The 20,089-nt window shown below is 46.8% G+C and overlaps 1 protein-coding gene across 2 annotated transcripts in view; it reads left to right on the top strand.

The window, feature by feature from the left end:
• Positions 1–20,089, top strand: part of LOC144598035 (very-long-chain enoyl-CoA reductase-like) — a 74,595-nt gene that overhangs the window by 31,710 nt on the left and 22,796 nt on the right. Inside the window, exons 2-4 of one of the 2 annotated variants that reach the window (XM_078407908.1) lie at positions 9,780–9,830; positions 10,687–10,738; positions 15,042–15,086. In XM_078407908.1, coding sequence (XP_078264034.1) covers positions 9,780–9,830; positions 10,687–10,738; positions 15,042–15,086 — 148 coding nt within the window. Of the gene's footprint in view, positions 1–9,635; positions 9,831–10,686; positions 10,739–15,041; positions 15,087–20,089 lie in introns of those variants that run through there. The other variant, XM_078407907.1, reaches the window with a different exon arrangement.

Below are 20,089 nucleotides of genomic sequence, written 5' to 3' on the forward strand. Positions count from 1 at the left end.
AGAACAAGGGGCCACAGTTTAAGAATAAGGGGTAGGCCATTTAGAACTGAGATTAGACTTTTTCAGTCAGAGAGTTGTGAATCTGTGGAATTCTCTGCCTCAGAGGGCAGTGGAGGCCAATTCTCTGAATACATTCAAGAGGGAGCTAGATAGAGCTCTTAAGGATAGCGGAGTCAGGGGGTATGGGGAGAAGGCAGGAACGGGGTACTGATTGAGAATGATCAGCCATGATCACATTGAATGGCGGTGCTGGCTCGAAGGGCCGAATGGCCTCCTCCTGCACCTATTGTCTATTGACCTTTCTGTCCTGGATGCATGCAATATCTCTGAAGACCTGGCAGTGGAGAGAGAGCAATCTTGTGGAACTGACACGCTGACAGGCCGTGACAAAGAGAGTTTACATACATGGAACTGGGACAATATAAATTTGCTGAGACAGGCAGACCAGTCAGATTACAAATGAGAGCCACCAGCATTGAGGGACATGTTTATTTTGGTAATCGATGGTTTTTGTGACCAGGTCACGAGATTTAATTCCACAGTATTGATTTTCCACAAGTGTCTCTATCTCATGCAGTGTTAAGATGTACCACTACACAGGGAATTCCATCTGCTCTCAGCTGGGCTTTGTTGGGGTGCACTAGGGGTAAGTAAACAGTCTCACCACTGAACGCAGACCACGGCTGTCTAACTGACTGTTCAACAGCAGGGCAGTGGACCCCGTCAGTCGTGGCATCCAGTCCCCCACGCCCTTGTGCAGGTTGTGAGTGGGGAGAGGGGGGAACCTGAGTAAAAGAACAACTGCACACACACATATAGACAATAGACAATAGGTGCAGGAGTAGGCCATTCGGCCCTTTGAGCCAGCACCACCACTCAATGTGATCATGGCTGATCATTCCCAATCAGTACCCCGTTCCTGCCTTCTCCCCATACCCCCTGACTCAGCTATCCTTAAGAGCTCTATCTAGCTCTCTCTTGAAAGCATTCAGAGAACTGGCCTCCACTGCCTTCTGAGGCAGAGAATTCCACAGATTTACAACTCTCTGACTGAAAAAACTTTTCCTCATCTCAGTTCTAAATGGCCTACCCCTTATTCTTAAACTGTGGCCTCTGGTTCTGGACTCCCTCAACATTGGGAACATGTTTCCTGCCTCTAACGTGTCCAACCCCTTAATAATCTTATACATTTCGATAAGATCCCCTCTCATCCTTCTAAATTCCAGTGTATACAAGCCTAGTCGCTCCAGTCTTTCAACATATGACAGTCCTGCCATTCCAGGAATTAACCTAGTAAACCTACGCTGCACGCTCTCAATAGCAAGAATATCCTTCCTCAAATTTGGAGACCAAAACTGCACACAGTACTCCAGGTGCGGTCTCACTAGGGCCCTGTACAACTGTAGAAGGACCTCTTTGCTCCTATACTCAACTCCTCTTATGAAGGCCAACATTCCATTGGCTTTCTTCACTGCCTGCTGTACCTGCATGCTTCCTTTCAGTGACTGATGCACTAGGACACCCAGATCTCGTTGTACGTCCCCTTTTCCTAACTTGACACCATTCAGATAATAGGGTGATAGTGTGATGGGGCGTGAGGGTGGGGTGGGGGGTGAGGGTGAGTGGGGTGATAGTGGGGTGGGGGGTGAGGGTGGGGTGGGGGGTGAGGGTGAGTGGGGTGATAGTGGGGTGGGGGGTGAGGGTGGGGTCGTGATAGTGGGGTTGGGGGTATAGTGGGTGGGGATTGATAGTGGGGTGGGAGGTGAGGGTGGGGGGGTGAGGGTGGGGTCGGGTGATAGTGGGGTGGGGGATGGGGAATGGTACCCTCTCTCCCTGCCTTTCAGAAATAGATTGGCTGTTCCCGAGAAGTGAGAAACAACCAACCTCGGTCCATTAAGTAAATAGTGAAAACCAACAGTGAGAGGCCTGGAACGAGTGGATTTGGAGAGGATGTTCCCACTAGTGGGGGAGTCAAGGACCTGAGGTCACGGCCTCAGAATTAAAGGACGTTCCTTTAGGAAGGAGGTGAAGAGGAATTTCTTTAGCCAGAGGGTGGTGAATCTGTGGAATTCATTGCCACAGACGGCTATGGTAACCAAGTCAATGGATATTTTTAAGGCAGCGATAAATAGATTTTCTTGATTAGTACGGGTGTCAGGGGTTAAGGGGAGAAGGCAGGAGAATGTGGTTAAGAGGGAGAGATAGATCAGCCATGGTTGAATGGCGGAGTAGACCTGATGGGCCGAATGGCCGAAAGGCCTAATTCTGCTCCTATCACTTATGAACTTAAGAATTTATAAACGGTCTAGACACTTACAATGCATTTGGTGTTCTTTCTATTTACATGCAAGTGATAATTCAGTAACATGGTGATGGTTGACCAGAAATATCCCGGGATGGTTTGTCCATTGAGCTTGTGCCTAAAGAAGTGATGGGACGTCAGGTCCTGCATCTTGAGTGGCTTCATGTCAAGACTATTTTATTAATAACTGACAGAGATCATGGGAATCCCCCTTTGATCCACCTGTCTATTTATACTCAGCAAATAAATGAAATGCGTGGGGAGGGCGAGGGGGGGGGGGGGGGGGGGTGCGGGGGGCTGAGACTGGTGATGATTGATCCGACTCTTTGGCAGTTCAAGGGGAACCTCCACTTGCTATGACCCTGGTTTATCCGCTACCGATCGGCCAGCTGGGGAGGTCGTTAGGGTAACAATGTTGGGGGAGTCCAGAACAAGGGGCCACAGTTTAAGAATAAGGGGTAGGCACTGCCTTGTAGAATTTAGAAGGATGAGAGGGGATCTTATCGAAACGTATAAGATTATTAAGGCGTTGGACACGTTAGAGGCAGGAAACATGTTCCCAATGTTGGGGGAGTCCGGGACAAGGGGCCACAGTTTAAGAATAAGGGGTAGGCCATTTAGAACTGAGATGAGGAAAAACTTTTTCAGTCAGAGAGTTGTGAATCTGTGGAATTCTCTGCCTCGGAAGGCAGTGGAGGCCAATTCTCTGAATGCATTCAAGAGAGAGCTAGATAGAGCTCTTAAGGATAGCGGAATCAGGGGGTATGGGGAGAAGGCAGGAACGGGGTACTGATTGAGAATGATCAGCCATGATCACATTGAATGGCGGTGCTGGCTCGAAGGGCCGATTGGCCTCCTCCTGCACCTATTGTCTATTGTCTAACTCCACGTGGAGGAGCATCTCTGTTCACAAGCCCAGCGAACGGAAAGCAGAAATCTCCTCAATAAGCAACTTGACATCAACGGGTGGACACAAAACACTGGAGTCACTCAGCGGGTCAGGCAGCATCTCTGGAAGACATGGATAGGTGATGTTTTGGGTCGAGACCCTTCTTCAGACCCAAAGCATCGCCTGTTCCTTTTCTCCAGAGACACTGCCTGACCCTCTGAGTTCCTCCAGCGGTTAGTGTCTATCTTCGGTGTAAACCAGCATCTGCAGTTCCTTCCTACACGCTCGGTATCAATGGGTGATGACTCTTGGCTGTCTGCAGCTGGACGGGTCTCTGCAAATCTGCTGCACAGCTGGAGAGGAGAAGATCCAGATGTGCCGGAGGACAGGAACCGCTGTGGATAGAGGTGTCAGCATCTGAGAGAGAATTGCTGGAATCGGGAGTCATTTACCAGAGCTGTGATGATGAGGGACTGTTCCTACGAATTGAGGACCAGAGGACATAGGTTTAAGGTGAAGGGGAAATGATTTGATAGGAATCTGTGGGGAAACCTTTTCACATAAAGGGTGGTGGGTGTATAGAACAAGCTGCCAGAGGAGGTAGTTGAGGGCGTGCAGCATAGATTTACTAGGTTAATTCCCGGAATGGCAGGACTGTCGTATGTTGAAAGACTGGATCGACTAGGCTTGTATACACTGGAATTTAGAAGGATGAGGGGGGGATCTTATAGAAACATATAAAATTCTTAAGGGGTTGGACACGTTAGAGGCAGGAAACATGTTCCCAATGATGGGGGAGTCCAGAGCCAGGGGTCACAGTTTAAGAATAAGGGGGAGGCCATTTAGAACCGAGATGAGAAAACATTTCTTCACACAGAGAGTGGTGAGTCTGTGGAATTCTCTGCCACAGAAGGTAGTTGAGGCCAGTTCATTGGCTATATTTAAGAGGGAGTTAGATGTGGCCCTTTTTGCTAAAGGGATCAGGGGGTTATGGAGAGAAGGCAGGTACAGGCTACTGAGCTGGATGATCAGCCATGATCATATTGAATGGCGATGCAGGCTCGAAGGGCCGAATGGCCTACTCCTGCACCTATTTTCTATGTTTCTATGTTTCTATGGTGCTGGCTCGAAGGGCCAAATGGCCTACTCCTGCACCTATTGTCTATTGTCTATTATTGAGGCTGGGACTAGCACAACGTTTAAGAAACAGTTAGGTAGACACAAAATGCTGGAGAACTCAGCGGGTCAGGCAGCATCTCGGCAGAGAAGGAATGGGTAACGTTTCGGGTCGAGACCCGACAGTTAGACAGGTACATGGATAGGACAGGTTTGGAGGGAGATGGACCAAACGCGGGCAGGTGGGACTAGTGTGGCTGGGACATGTTGGCCGGTGTGGGCAAGTTGGGCCGAATTGCTCGATTCCACGCTGCATCACTCGATGACTCTAAGACTCTAACACAGCAGTTGCTGGAAGCCAGGAACCAAGGAGAATGTTGAAAATAGCCAGCAGAGAGAGGCAGAGTTAACATCACAGGTGAGTGACCTTGCAATAGTGCTGGCCCGTGTCACAGAGCAGCTGTTGAATGTTTACAAATGCCAGAGACAAGGATTCAGTTTGGGGCAGATGAACGGCCTCTCCATGTGCTGCTGTGAGGTTTACTGTCGGATAACTCTGCAATGATCACATCTGAGCAGACTTCCTTGAGGAATTTTGTTCTGTGGATCGGCGAAGCAAAAAGTGGGATTGGGTGGGCGGTCTTGTTGTCTAGTTGTGTTTTGCACCAGTGTCTTTTGTGTTTGCTCAGCCCTTTCCTTTGCACTGCCTTGTAGGATTTAGAAGGATGAGAGGGGATCTTATCGAAACGTATAAGATTATTAAGGGGTTGGACACGTTAGAGGCAGGAAACATGTTCCCAATGTTGGGGGAGTCCTGAATAAGAAGCCACAGTTTAAGAATAAGGGGTAGGCCATTTAGAACGGAGATGAGGAAAAACTTTTTCAGTCAGAGAGTTGTGAATCTGTGGAATTATCTGCCTCAGAAGGCAGTGGAGGCCAATTCTCTGAATGCATTCAAGAGAGAGCTGGATGGAGCTCTTAAGGATAGCGGAGTCAGGGGGTATGGGGAGAAGGCAGGAACGGGGTACTGATTGAGAATGATCAGCCATGATCACATTATGATGTAGGGGGGGAATGTCCATTTAGGGCTTTATATGAGGGCGGCAACAGTGGAAAAGATTACAGTTCATGACAAGAGGAAACTGAAGTGTTCCACAGACCCACTCCTCGCTGCCAGGGAGAGAAATGAAGGTCAACTGAAAGTACTGGAGATGCACAGGAGGGCAGTCAGCGTCTGGAAGGACAAAAGATGGGTTAACACCGTGTAAACCTCCTAAGAAACTAAAGACAGGAAGATAAGCTAGCATGATCATATTGAATGGCGGTGCAGGCTCGAAGGGCCGAATGGCCTACTCCTGCATCTATTTTCTATGTTTCTATCCGATAATGGGTTAACACCAAACTCCTTCAGATGAATTTAGTTTAAGTATAGTTTAGAGATACAGCGTGGAAACAGGCCCTTCGGCCCACCGAGTCCGCGCCGACCAGCGATCCCCGCACATTAACACAATCCTACACGCACTAGGGATGGAACCCGGGATGGAACCTGGGTCTCCGGCGCGGCAAGCGCTGTAAGGCAGCCACTCTACCGCTGCGCCACCGTGCCGCCCAAGCAACATGAATTTGCTTGTTGAGAAACAACCTGCTGCTTTTGTATCCCACTATCTTTGTGTTTGCACTGGTACTGTCTGATTCATCTCGACCCCATTGCGGACATTGGACTCTATGGAACATAGAACAGTCATCATCGGCGGTCACTCGAAGCGAGTATGACTGTCCTCTCCAGGATGCCTGTGCGTGACCTTGTTTAACGTGGGGAGACTGGTGCACAGACAGCCACCACACGGTCCTTGACAGATCTGGGTCAAGATCCAGTGGCGTGGAGTCCAAGACAACCGGGGACCTTTTTCTGCTGCAGCTTTCATCCGCCTTCCCAGCCGTTGTGACGCTCCAGTAAAGTCAGCCATCATCCTCCGCCTGTTTCACCGTTGAGGTCTTGGTTGGATTGCTCTTTGTCAGGGACCTCCCCCTCGACCTTACCGCCATGGGTGACCCTACCAGGAGCACAGCTCCAGACGGCATCACTCTCAGGATCTCAGGACCCACACAAGCTTCTCCACCGCGACAAGGTGATAATCCACGGAGAAGACATAGAACAGTACAGCACAAGAACAGGCCCTACGGCCCACAATGCCTGTGCCGAACATGATGCCAAGCCCAATTCTTATCTGCCTGCACATAATCCATATCCCTTTATCTGTGGAAACGACGTGCTGCAATGCTGAAAACTTTATTCTGCACTCTCTATCGTTCCCCTTGCTTTACCTATTGTACTTGAGTTTGAATTGATTGGGCGTTCCTTTAGGAAGATGAGGAGGAATTTCTTTAGTCAGAGGGTGGTGAATCTGTGGAATTCTTTGCTACAGAAGGATGTGGAGGCCAAGTCAGTGGATATTTTTAAGGCAGAGAGAGATAAATTCTTGATTAGTACGGGTTAGTCAGGGGTTATGGGGAAAAGGCAGGAGAATGGGGTTAGGAGGGAGAGATAGATCAGCCATGATTGAATGGCAGAGCAGACTTGATGGGCCGAATGGCCTAATTCTGCTCCTATCACTTATGAACATGAATTTATAAACGCCCTGAACGTACAGGTATGTAGGTTAATTGGCCGGGTAAATGTAAAAATTGTCCCTAGTGGGTGTAGGATAGTGTTAATGTACGGGGATCGCTGGGCGGCACGGACTTGGAGGGCCGAAAAGGCCTGTTTCCGGCTGTATATATATGATATGATATGATATGACATTTACAGTGCATTTAGTATTCTTTCCATTTACTTGCAAGTGATAATTCAGTAATGTGGTGACAATTGATAATGCTGTAATACTTCACAATAATAAACCTAAACCTAAACCTTTAAAGTTTCTACTATGGGCTCGCTTAAACCCCACATCACTCACTGAAGTTATAATTAAATCAGAGTTAAGCAGTTTCGGAGCTGGGATATTTTCACACATCAAGCCTTGATATCCATTACACGCATGTGTTCCTTCTGAACTACTGGTTTAAGGAATGTTTGACAACAGGTCTGCAAAATGCCTTGGGTCATGTTACTATGTTCTGGCCACCAAGTTATTGCAAGCTGATGGTTTTCGCATGTCTCAAGTTGATTGGGACTATCAACAACTCTAGTCGAGGTGTGGTCTGTTGGGAATTTGTTGCAAACGTCTTGCACACAAGCTGAAGGATGAATCATTGACGACTTTGAGTTTAGTTTAGTTTAGTTTAGTTTAGAGATACAGTGCGGAAACAGGCCCATCGGCCCACCGAGTCCGCATCGGCCTGCGATCCCCCGCCCATTAACACTATCCTACACATACTAGAGATCATTTACATTTAACCAACAAACTTGTAGGTCTTTGGAGTGTGGGGGGGAAACCGAAGATCTCGGAGATAAACCCCGCACACTAACTCTACCCTAAACACTGGGGACAATGTGTAATTTTACCAAAGCCAATTAACCTACAAACCTGTAAATGGATCGATTGTAATCATGTATTGTCTTTCTGCTGACTGGTTAGCACGCAACAAATCACGCGATCACGGGGAGAACGTACAAATGCCCTACAGATAGCACCTGTAGTCGGGATCGAACCCGGGTCTCTGGCGCTGTAAGCGCTGTAAGGCAGCAACTCTACCGCTATTTCAGATAGCCGCATCAGTACTGTGGATCTAACCCCCGGGGTATGTACAAGAGTGGGAGCTATGACTGAAAATGTTCCATTTAGTTTAGTCTAGTTTAGTTTATTGTCACGTGTACAGTGTACAGTGAAAAGCTTTTTTTGCTGCGTGCTAACCAGTCAGCAGAAAGACAATACATGATTACAATCAATCCATTTACAGTGTATAGATACATGATGAGGGAATAACGTTTAGTGCAAGGCAAAGCCAGCAAAGCCCGATCAAGGGTAGTCCGAGGGCCACCAAAGAGGCAGAGAGTAGTTGAGCACTGCTCTCTGGTTGTGGCATGTGTGTTGTGTGTGGCTGGTGAGACAAATACTTTTAGCAGCTTGTCTTTGAACAATTGCCAAAAAATAGCATGTGAGGTGCATTTGAAGGCTCTGTGCCAATGGCCATGGCCACGTGGGCTGTGCAGCACTCTTACACCATCTTTAAGGCATTGTTGATATTGTGTTACATCATACTACTGGCATCTTTGTGCCTCTGTAAGTCACTAGTCATTTAGACCAGAACAATTATTTTGCTTCTAAATATTAGAATAATTAGACGGTTGCAGAATTTCAGTTGTCCGTGAATCTGGTAATTCTTGTTTCGAGGCCTTGGCGTGTGATTCCATGTCCTCCAGACACTCGGTAGGGTTCTCACCTTTCTCACATGTTGGTGGACTCAAGATCCAACTTATCACCACGAGATTCCCCCATGTATGTAAAGGCTGTACTTTCCATGCTAATACCTCCTTTCAAAAATGTTTGCTTGGTTTTATCGGGAAATGAGAAGGATTAGTGTTAGTCTTAAGTTGTTTAGATGCTAGAGTTTGATAATCCATCGCAGTCTTGCCATATTTCTCTCTCTCTCTCTCTCTCTCTCTCTCTCTCTCTCTCTCTCTCTCTCTCTCTCTCTCTCTCTCTCTCTCTCTCTCTCTCTCTCTCTCTCTCTCTCTCTCTCTCTCTCTCTCTCTCTCTCTCTCTCTCTCTCTCTCTCTCTCTCTCTCTCTCTCTCTCTCTCTCTCTCTCTCCCTCCCCCTCCCCCTCCCTCTCCCTCTCCCTCTCCCTCTCCCCCTCCCTCTCCCCCCTTCTTCAGACTGAGAGTCAGGGGAGAGGGAAACTAGAGGTGTGAAAAGGTACATGAGTTTGTTTCTATCACATGCAGTGAATAAGAGTGTTGATGTATACTTGGTATTAAGTCCCGCAATGTTGAATATTTTCTAATGTATGGTACGCTGTATTTCATAATGTACTTTCAGCTTTCAAATTGAAAGAGTTTGTCACGTTCATTTGATAATACACTTTCCTGTGGCTAACTTAGCGTTGGTTTGGAGGATAAATATTCAGGCAGTCAAACAGCTGGATGAGTAGAAAATGGATCTGCTCTACTACAACTGTGGCTGATGGAGTGCACTATGTGGACTATCGCATTACAAGGGACATTTTTCAATCAGTTGGGTTCTTCTGTCATGCTGCTGTCACGATCCGTCGTACAGTTATTGTCAAATGGAAATGTCAAGGGCATGCGTAGTTGCCACCTTCTGCACAGCCAGCCCCGCTGGGTGTCTCGGCCGGTGCATCGGCCGTTCCCCCTGCTGCAAAAACAATGGCCGCACTGCATACCATCGACCTAACAGCTGTATTCACTGCGTCGAGCTTTAAAAAGAAAGCGGTCGCCACCAACGTCGCGCAGCAGGCAAGGGACTCTGCATCCTCGGCGAAAAAAGTAAAATCATTTGTTTTCTTTGAGGTGGAGATTCTGGACGCCAAGAACAAGGAACAGCTATGCTTCCTGGACAAGGTGAGTGCTGAAACGCTTACAAACGCCTTGGCTGCAATTGCGGCTACTCTTACAGTATTAACGTTTATAGTATTAACTTTATTTTAAAAGAAAGCGACTTTGAAATTTATCTAAAAAAACATATTTCACTCGCAGAACCTTTGTGAAAGTTGGCAGCATTTAATGAGAATCCAGTTACATTTTTCATCTAGTGTAATGTTCTGAAAATGCTTGAAGGGTGGTTTTGAAGTGGCTTGGTTAACAAGTGTAAAAATTGTGCTTTCGACAAGGACAACTTTGTTGCAGAGCAGCGGAGATTTCTTTAGGCCAGGGGTTCCCAACCTTTATCGTCCCGTTTACCCCTTTGCAACTTTTCGAAAGTAAATTTATCCCCACCCTGTTTTGTTCAGTAATTTGAATTTACACTTCCACCATCCTGTCTCATTGCAAAGGGGGAATTAAAAAAATACTGTTTCTAACATTATTATTTTAAGTGCAAATAACAATAATAATACAACACAACAATGTTATTTCACTTATTTATGAACAACTAATGATGAACTGATACTGGTATACACAGCCAGTCAATATGTACAAATCCAGATCAAACAAATTTACCCTCTGGGTAGGCCGAATTAACCCCAAATGTACCCCAGGTTGGGAACTCTTGCTTTAGGGACTATAATGCTGCCCAGCACTAGAATGTCATGTTAACAAATAACCATGTCCTCTGTGTGGGAGAGTGCATTGCTGGTTCTTGCACAGCTCGGTTAGGCTTGCTCGTAAAGTTACAATTGCAAAAGTCAGCCACTCTTTCCTTCTTCAAAACTACCAGCAAGCAGTTTCACTGAGCTCTCTTCATTCATCTCTCACTCAGGTCGAACCAAATGCCACCGTTGGAGAAATAAAATCAATGTTCCACAAATCATGTAAGTCGAACCTTTGGCAATTCTCCCAGTACACCTTAAGTTGTGCGCAAATGTTATTTGTACAAACTAATCTGACCATTGTTTGCTTTTAGTTCATCAATTAGCTTTGCTTTCTCCTGTCCAGACTCATTGTTAATGGCACATTGGTCCTCATTGCAAAGTTAGAACTTTTTGTCTTGCTAAACCTGTGGAATAGGAGCGTTGGTCTGGTGCGGGAGGTTGTAAGCTATTTCGTGTAAATCCATTTTGCATGGATGACAATTCCTGGACCTGGGTTATTTATTCCCCCACCAGCTGCTCGTAAGGATAAACTTAACAACGGTTACAATGAGGACGTGTGAAATCTGGCTAGGCAGAAAAAGCAGGTAGACATGGAAAGATCAATGGGGGGGGGGCATTCAAAGATGAGCTTGTTTGGGTGTACACTCATCCCTGAGAAGCTGAAGCTCTCCGGATGACCGGAGATTATTGAAGATCAAAAGAAAAGAAGGTTATGATGAATGTCAGACTCATATTGAAGTGCAGAGCCAAGCATAAACATATAACGCAGCTGAGAGGGAAAGATGAGGTTCAAAGCCTGAATGAGAACAGATTAGCCGGGCACTTAAAAGGGAGCATTAAAGTCTTCTATAAATTTATATCTGGTTTAAGGTTTGGCAAATGAAGGGAAGAGTAATTATAAGTCAGTCACCATTATGGTCACAAGTTCCAGCAGCAGAATTAGGCCATTCGGCCCATCAAGTCTACTCCGCCATTCAATCATGGCTGACCTATTTTTCCCTCTCAACCCCATTCTCCTGCCTTCTCCCCATAACCCCTCACACCCTTACTAATCAAGACAGTCTCCCAGATACAGGCAATAGGTGAGCTGCTCTTTTTGATATTACTATTAATAATGTAAACTTGGAATCACATCATTATTTCAAAGTTCTCTAAATCAATTCCTATCTCCACTTCTCCCCCATTTAAGAAGGTGGTGGTTTCACGTTCTTGCTGTGACTGCCTAGATTTCTCATTGATTCTCCACTTTCCTCCCACAAACTAACGATGTGCTAGTAGATTAATGGCTGCTGTACATTTACAAGGATGTTGCCAGGACCCGAGGCCCTGCTCTACATGGAGAGGTTGAGCAGGTTAGGACTCTATTCCTTAGAGCGCAGGAGGTTGAGGGGGGATCTTACAGAGGTGTACAAGATCTTGAGAGGAATTGATTGAGGGTAGACGCACAGAGTCTCTTGCCCAGAGCAGGGGAATCGAGAACCAGAGGACATAGGTTTACGGACATAAGATTTAATAGGAATCTGAGGGGTAACGTTTTCACACAAAAAGTGGTGGGTGAATGGAATGAGCTGCCAGTGGAGGTAGTTGAGGCAGGTACTATCACAATGTTTAAGGAATATTTAGACAGATACATGTATAGGACAGATTTAGAAGGATATGGGCCAAAAGTCTGACCTGCTGATTTCAATAGACAATAGATAATAGGTGCAGGAGGAGGTCATTCGGCCCTTCGAGCCAGCACTGCCATTCAATGTGATCATGGCTGATCATTCTCAATCAGTACCCCGTTCCTGCCTTCTCCCCATACCCCCTGACTCCGCTACCCTTAAGAGCTCTATCTAGCTCTCTCTTGAATGCATTCAGAGAATTGGCCTCCACTGCCTTCTGAGGCAGAGAATTCCACAGATTCACAACTCTCTGACTGAAAAAGTTTTTCCTCATCTCAGTGCTAAATGACCTACCCCTTATTCTTAAACTGTGGCCCCTTGTTCTGGACTCCCCCAACATTAGGAACACGTTTCCTGCCTCTAACGTGTCCAACCCCTTAATAATCTTATACATTTCGATAAGATCCCCTCTCATCCGTCTAAATTTCCCCCAGCAGTTTGTCATTTGGCAAGCGATAGGTGGAATGGACTGCAAGGAAAGTTGGCATTGAGGAAACAGGTATATGCACAAATGTCATAGTCGTGGAGTCATGAGGTTGTACAGGGCCAACTTGCCCACACCAACCAACATGTCCCATCTACATTAGTCCCACCTGCCTGCGTTTGGCCCATATCCCTCTAAACCCATCCTATCCATGTACCTGTCGAACTGACTCAACTACCTCCTCTGGCAGCACGTACCATACACCCATCACCCTTTGTGTGAGAAAGTTACCCCTCAGGTTCCTGTTCCTATGTCCTCCGGTTCTCAATTTGCCTACTCTGGGCAAGAGACTCTGCGCGTCCACCCAATCTATTCTTCTCATGTTTTTTGAACACCACGATAAGATCAATATTTGTGTTCAATATTTATGTATTGTTTAAATGCCCCGTCAAAAAACAGGCCATATATAAAATTGTACACATACCCCCGGTATAGGGTTATGTTCCGAAATCTTTTAAAAAAGGAGACAGGATCTTTGGCTTTATTAATAGTACACAAGCAAGGAAGTTATGCTGGGCATCTCTAAATGATTGGCTGACCTGAATACGGTGTTGAATTCACACGACCACACTTGCGTAGTTTGTCTAAGCCTTAAAAACAATTCCTAGTAAAATGGAAACAATGGCGGCAGTCTCCAATTGTTTGGTGAGGATTGGTTCCTGAAGACCAGATAACAGAAAAAATAAGTCTCCCTGGAAGGATTAAGAACTGATGGTGTAAACGGGGAGAAACTGTCCCTAATGTCAGGGGTGCAACAGCCTTGCGCTGCGAATCTAATTTAATTGGCAAACGATCAGAGGGATTTTGCACAGGATGTTTTTTTATGAAGCAAGTTGCATTAGCCGAAAATAGGTCCGGGAGTAACTTTGGAAAGGGAATGAGTTCATAAGCGATAGGAGGAAAATTAGGCCATTCGGCCCATCAAGTCTACTCCACCATTCAATCATGGCTGATCTTTCTCTCCCTCCTAACCCCATTCTTCTGCCCTCACCCTAGAGAGAATCTATCTATCTTTGCCTTAAAAATATCCATTGACTTGGCCTCCACAGCCTCCTGTGGCAAAGAAGTCCACGGATTCAACACCCCCTCGGACTGAAGGAATTGGTCCAGAATTTCTAAGGGGTGGAAAAAAGCTAGGATGTTCCACTGAATGGAAAATTCACAGAGAGAGCCAGCTCAAGCACAATGACATGAATGCTCTCATTTCTACCGTATCATTCTGTATAGATCGAAAGAGAAATATCATGTTAATAATACCAGGTTCTATTTCTTCGGAGAGCACATTGAAGAAGTAGTATCATTGGCCTGTGTCGCATTATTATCATTTCAAGTATGGCTGGAATATAAGGGGGGGGGGGGGGGCAGGTCACCAATATTGCTGGGCAGTATTCATAGGATCATTCATTGGATCTAAAAACAGACCATTCATAGGAAACTGCAGGACGTGTTAATTCTAGTTTAAAAAAAAGGCCCAAAGCGCTGACGTAACTCAGCGGGTCAGGCTGCATCTCTGGAGAACATGGATAAGTGACCTTTTTGGGTCAGGACCCGTCTTTAGCTAATTCTAGTTTTCAGCTAAACCATCTCCACATAGAAAGCTCTTCACAACGCTTACATAGATTAACTTTTTTACTTACAAGGAAAAACTTTTTAACTTACATAGAAAAACCTTTTCAGTCAGAGAATTGTGAATCTGTGGAATTCTCTGCCTCAGAAGGCAGTGGAGGCCAATTCTCTGAATGCATTCAAGAGAGAGTTAGATAGAGCTCTTAAGGATAGCGGAGTCAGGGGGTATGGGGAGAAGGCAGGAACGGGGTACTGATTGAGAATGATCAGCCATGATCACATTGAATGGCGGTGCTGGCTCGAAGGGCCGAATGGCCTACTCCTGCACCTATTGTCTATTGTCTATTGTCTAATAAAACAACCATGAAAAATAAGGCAGGTGAGCAGAAGTCTGTTTGGGTGGGCCCCGTGACCGAGTGGGTTTTCTCCGGGTTCCTCCCACACTCCAAAGGCGTACAGGTTTGTAGGTTAATTTGGCTTCAGTAAAAAAACGTACATTGACCCTAGCGCGTAGTAGGATAGTGCTAGTGCACGGGGATCGCTGGTCGGCGCGGACTCGGGGGGGCCAAAGGGCCTGTTTCGTGCTGCATCTCTACACTAAACTAAACTAAACCACGGAAAATAAGGCAGAAGTAAGTTTGGCTGTGCAGAATTCAGTTGTATCACATCTCCCAAAGAGATGGTGGCCCAGTGGGAAATTCGGACTCCTCATTCCAGCACCTCTCCACTGAAAGCTCTTTTACTGACTGCTATGTGACACTTTGCTACAACAGGTGAATTCTATTTTTGCATCTCCTTTTTTTAGACCCCCAGTGGTATCCAGCAAGACAATCCATCAGGTTAGATCCCAGTAAGTACCGTACAGCAATCGATGATCAGGTTTGCTTTATTCCATTTGAAATCGTTCGGTTTGTACAATGTGGTTAATTTAATGACTCGATGGTACTTTATTGCCACATGTATCTTGCTGCAGTGAAATGCTTTGTTCTGCGTACAACCCGGGTAAAATCATCTAGTGGACATCACCTAGGCAGTGCACAAGTGTCACTATGTCGCCGACAAGGTTACAAAACGAAGACAAAGTTACCTCCAAAACCATGCCATTACATCCCTGATTAATTAGAGATTTGGCGTGTACTGACCAGCCCCACCACTGGACGTCTGTACAAAGCAATTTTATTTGCAAGCACGTCCTATGATCGCAAATCAGGAAACCGTAAAATGGCCTGGCATGTGCTCCTTACTATATACCTATTTGTTTCAAGGGGCTTCTCATGTGTTATGCATGGATTTTTTATTTTTTTAAAGGTTTCCACTTCATTTGCACAAACATGATACAGAAGGTTTGCATTTATACAATGCCTTTCATACTCTCAATACTTGGACTGCAAAGCCAACCTCTTTGTGTCCTTTCGTGTAAACCAGCATCTGCAGTTCCTTGGTTGATGTTCTGCCGGTTGATGATAACTGTTTCAATGTATGGACACTGTGGCAACCCAGGCAACAATAACATGTAGGAAGGAACTGCAGACGCTGGTTTACACACAATAGACACAAAGTGCTGGAGTAACTCAGCAGGTCAGGTAGCATCTCTGGAGAATAGGTGATGTTTCGGGTTGGAATCTATCCATCGCCTATTTATTTTAGGCACCAATGATGCTGTATCAATGTGTGGACCATCGAGTCTACTGCACCATTTAATCATGGATGATCTATCTCTCCCAACCTAACCACCTTCCTTCTCCCCATAACCCATGACACCCATATAATCTATCTATCTCTGCCTTAAAAATATTCATTGACTTGGCCTCCACAGCCTTCTGTGGCAATGAATCCCACAGATTCATCACCCTCTGGCTAAAGAAATTCCTCCTCCTCTCCTTCCTAAAGGGACGTCCTTTAATTGTGAGTCTGATCCTAGACTCTCCCACTCATGAAAACATCCTCTCCACGTCCACTCTGTCCAAGCCTGTGCGGTCGGTGCCTGTCCCGTAACTGGTGATTCTGATTGCAGGCCATGCCAATGCAGGGCTGTGTTCCAAACTTTTGTAGGTGAATCGAGTTTATTTCAAGTGGGATGGATGGTGCGGACAGACAGGGTCACCACTTGAACATAAACACAAATACTGGAGACACTCCTGTTTTGTGATCAATCCATTACGAAGTATTCGGTGAACCATAAAACATTTGTTAAACCCATGCCGAGTGAGCAGCATACAATACAATACAATACAATATATCTTTATTGTCATTGTACAGGGGTACAACGAGATTGGGAATGCGCCTCCCATACGATGCAATAAATTAATTAGCTGGTCAGTATTAATTTAAACAACCCAATGAAACAAATTAGAAACACTTTTAAAACAGAATAAAGTGCAAGTAGATCTGTGCCGGTTCACTGTGCGATGTGACCACCCGGCTCAGCAGGACCGGTTAGCAGCACCTGTACGATCCTCACTTCGGCTAACAGACTAACAACTAACCGAACAAACAAACAAACTAACTATGTCGAAGGTATTTATTCACAAAATGCTGGAGTAACTCAGCAGGTCGGGCAGCATCTCGGGAGAGAAGGAATGGGTGACGTTTCGGGTCGAGACTCTTCTTCAGACTGACTATGTCAGTGAGTCCAGTCCTACCTAAATCCTGGACTGGATTACAAAGTGGAATGTGTACCATGCATAGGATAAGTGGCGAAGGTTATATAGACAGAGATAAATATGATTGATCTGCACCCTTCCTCTTCAAGAAGCAGATCACAATTAAACAGACATACAGTGGAGCATATAGGGTAACACCGATACAGGGGGAGGGCACTTTATGTTGCGTACTATACGCCGAGAGCTGCGAGTGAGAATACAGCTCCCCGACAGTCCAAACACGGTCCTTGTACTAGTCATTGTACTTGCAGAGGCCGACTGCGCGCGTCAAACGCCCTCTGCTGGTGTCCGTGCCAGGACCAGGCTGTGTCTTTGTGGGTCAGTTGCCTTAGCGGGGCAGAGAGTTCACTGAAGTTTGGGATGAACTTTCCCAAGTAGTTCACCGTGCCAAGAAACCGTTGTAATGCAGTGAAGTCCGTGGGTACTGGCAGCTCGTTAATAGCCATGGTTTTCGAGGGGTCAGGTTTGAGACCCTCGCTGGTGAATACGTGACCTACATAGTTCACTTCATTGACCCTGAACCTGCGTTTCTGTGGGTTGAGTTTGAGGTTGATTTCCCTGGCACGGTCCAGAACCAGCTTTAAGTTTGCGTCGTGCTCGCAAACGTTCTGTCCGGCGACTAGGATGTCATCTACAATGATGGCACATGGGTATCCGCCAAACAACTGCTCCATGGTGCGTTGGAACACCTCACTGGCCGAGTTTATTCCAAATGGCATGCGTAAAAATCTGTATCGTCCGAAGGGTGTGCCAAACGTGGTCAACACGGAGGATGCATGGTCTAGCGGAATCTGCCAAAAAGAGTTCTTTCCATCAAGAACTGAGAATGCCGTAGCTTTTCCCAGGTGTGCCGCGACTTCTTCCACCGAGCGCATCCACCGGGCGGTGTGGGCGTCTAATGGCAGTGTTTAAATCCTTGGGGCTGATGCTAATTCGTATTTCGTCCTTGTTTTTCTTGGTTGCTACAACCATGGTCGGGACCCAGGCAGACGCAACATTGACATGGGCAATCACACCCAGAATTTCCATCCTGTTAAGTTTGTTCTGTACGCGGTCTCGCATGGCATGCGGGACCCGGTGTGGAGCACGGACAACTGGCCTGACCTCTGGGTCAGTTACGATGGTGTACTTGTGGGGGAGTTTGCCAAGTTTGTTGTCAAAGAGGTCTTGGTGCTGTGGGAGGAATTGTTGAACGGGACCCTGGCTGGGGGTGAGCTGGTGTACGGATTTGTCGAAGGTGACCAGACCCAGGCCATGGCAGGCATCAATGCCCAGCAGAGGGGTCGTGTTCCCACGGACGATGAAAAAGTCCAGGTTGTAAACACGTGAAGCCAGATGACATTGCAGTTCCGCTCTCCCGACCGGGTGAACCTCTCCTCCCCCAAATGGAAGGAGCTTGGCATTTGTTTTTATAACAACCTCGGATTTTCGAACTCTCTGGAAATCCGATAAGGACAAAACATTGCAGCGAGCCCCGGTGTGGATTTTAGCAATACTCTCAGCATTGTAGATCTGTAGCGTTGTTGTGGGATCCTCATGTTTGCATAACGGGTCTGATAATGTCAGCGGCAGCGGCAGTGTCTTCGCCCGCCCCGGATCGCGGGGCTTGGGTCGGCCCGCCGCGCACCTTTCCCCGTCCGGCGCGGCCTGGAACGTGGCAACTCCAACAGCCTGACCGCGGGAGAAGACGGCAGGGGAAGAGAAAAGACATTCTGGCCTTCCATCACAGTGAGGAGGTGACTGGAGGAGACTCACTGTGATGGATGTTTCTTTTTGTTTGATTGTGTGTGTTATTGCTTATTTTTATTGCTCTTGTTGTTGGACTTGTTGTGGGTAATCTTTCATTTCACTGCACATTTATGTGTACGTGACAAATAAACTTGACTTGACTTGAAGGAATGAATGTTGAGACTGCCAGTCTGGTGCAGAAACCGTTCCTCTTGCGCAGGTGCAGGACGGTCCTGTCGAGCCTCGTGAGGAAATGTGGGCTGAAGGACGTGGAGAGATTGCTTTGTCTCGACTTTATTCCCTCGAGAGCGGCAGTAACAAATAAGGTGGTTCTTTCTTTTACAATAGTGGCAGATTTCCCCGAAAGCAGGGCACATTGCACGAATCCCTGTATGGGAGCCACCACAATTGGTGCAGTGAGTGATGATATTGGTGGTAACTTTCGCGAACATCACCGATGGCTGGCGGGGAAATCTGTGAAAGGCTTTGATACTGTGTGCGGAGTGGGGTCCGATCCAGGTCCTAGTGTCTTAGTGTGGGTGTTGGTGAGCTCGGCAACCCGACAGGCACGCTCAGCTTTAAGCAGAGTAAGCTCCTCATAGACAATAGACAATAGACAATAGGTGCAGGAGTAGGCCATTCAGCCCTTCGAGCCAGCACCGCCATTCAATGCGATCATGGCTGATCACTCTCAATCAGTACCCCGTTCTTGCCTTCTCCCCATACCCCCTCACTCCGCTATCCTTAAGAGCTCTATCCAGCTCATCCTGGAGTAACTCACCTCTCAACTTATCATTCAAGGTGCCGTACACAAGTCTGCCACGGATGAAGTTGTCGCATCTGCCAGCGATGTCCTTCAGAGCACTGATGTAGGATTCCACCGGTTCCCCTTCCTTCTGGTTCCGTGAAAGGAATCTGTGGTGCTCCACGACCGAGTTGGTTCGCGGCTGACAGAGCTGCCGGAACTTTCTAAGGAGACACACTGGGTGTCGGATAGATTCGGCAGGGGGACAATGTTTCCCGTGCCATCAAGCTCAGCTGGTGTGTAGTGGAAATTCTGTGCCCGTAGAGTGGCTTCCGTGCCCGTACAGCAGGCAGTGAAGAAAGCCAATGGAATGTTGGCCTTCATAACAAGAGGAGTTGAGTATAGGAGCAAAGAGGTCCTTCTGCAGTTGTACAGGGCCCTAGTGAGACCGCACCTGGAGTACTGTGTGCAGTTTTGGTCTCCAAATTTGAGGAAGGATATTCTTGCTATTGAGGGCATGCAGCGTAGGTTTACTAGGTTAATTCCCGGAATGGTGGGACTATCATATGTTGAAAGACTGGAGCGACTAGGCTTGTATGCACTGGAATTTAGAAGGATGAGAGGAGATCTTATCGAAACGTATAAGATTATTAAGGGGTTGGACACGTTAGAGGCAGGAAACATGTTCCCAATGTTGGGGGAATCCAGAACAAGGGG

This window comes from Rhinoraja longicauda, chromosome 11 (assembly GCF_053455715.1).
Source record: "Rhinoraja longicauda isolate Sanriku21f chromosome 11, sRhiLon1.1, whole genome shotgun sequence".
Classification (NCBI taxonomy): Eukaryota; Metazoa; Chordata; class Chondrichthyes; order Rajiformes; family Arhynchobatidae; genus Rhinoraja; species Rhinoraja longicauda.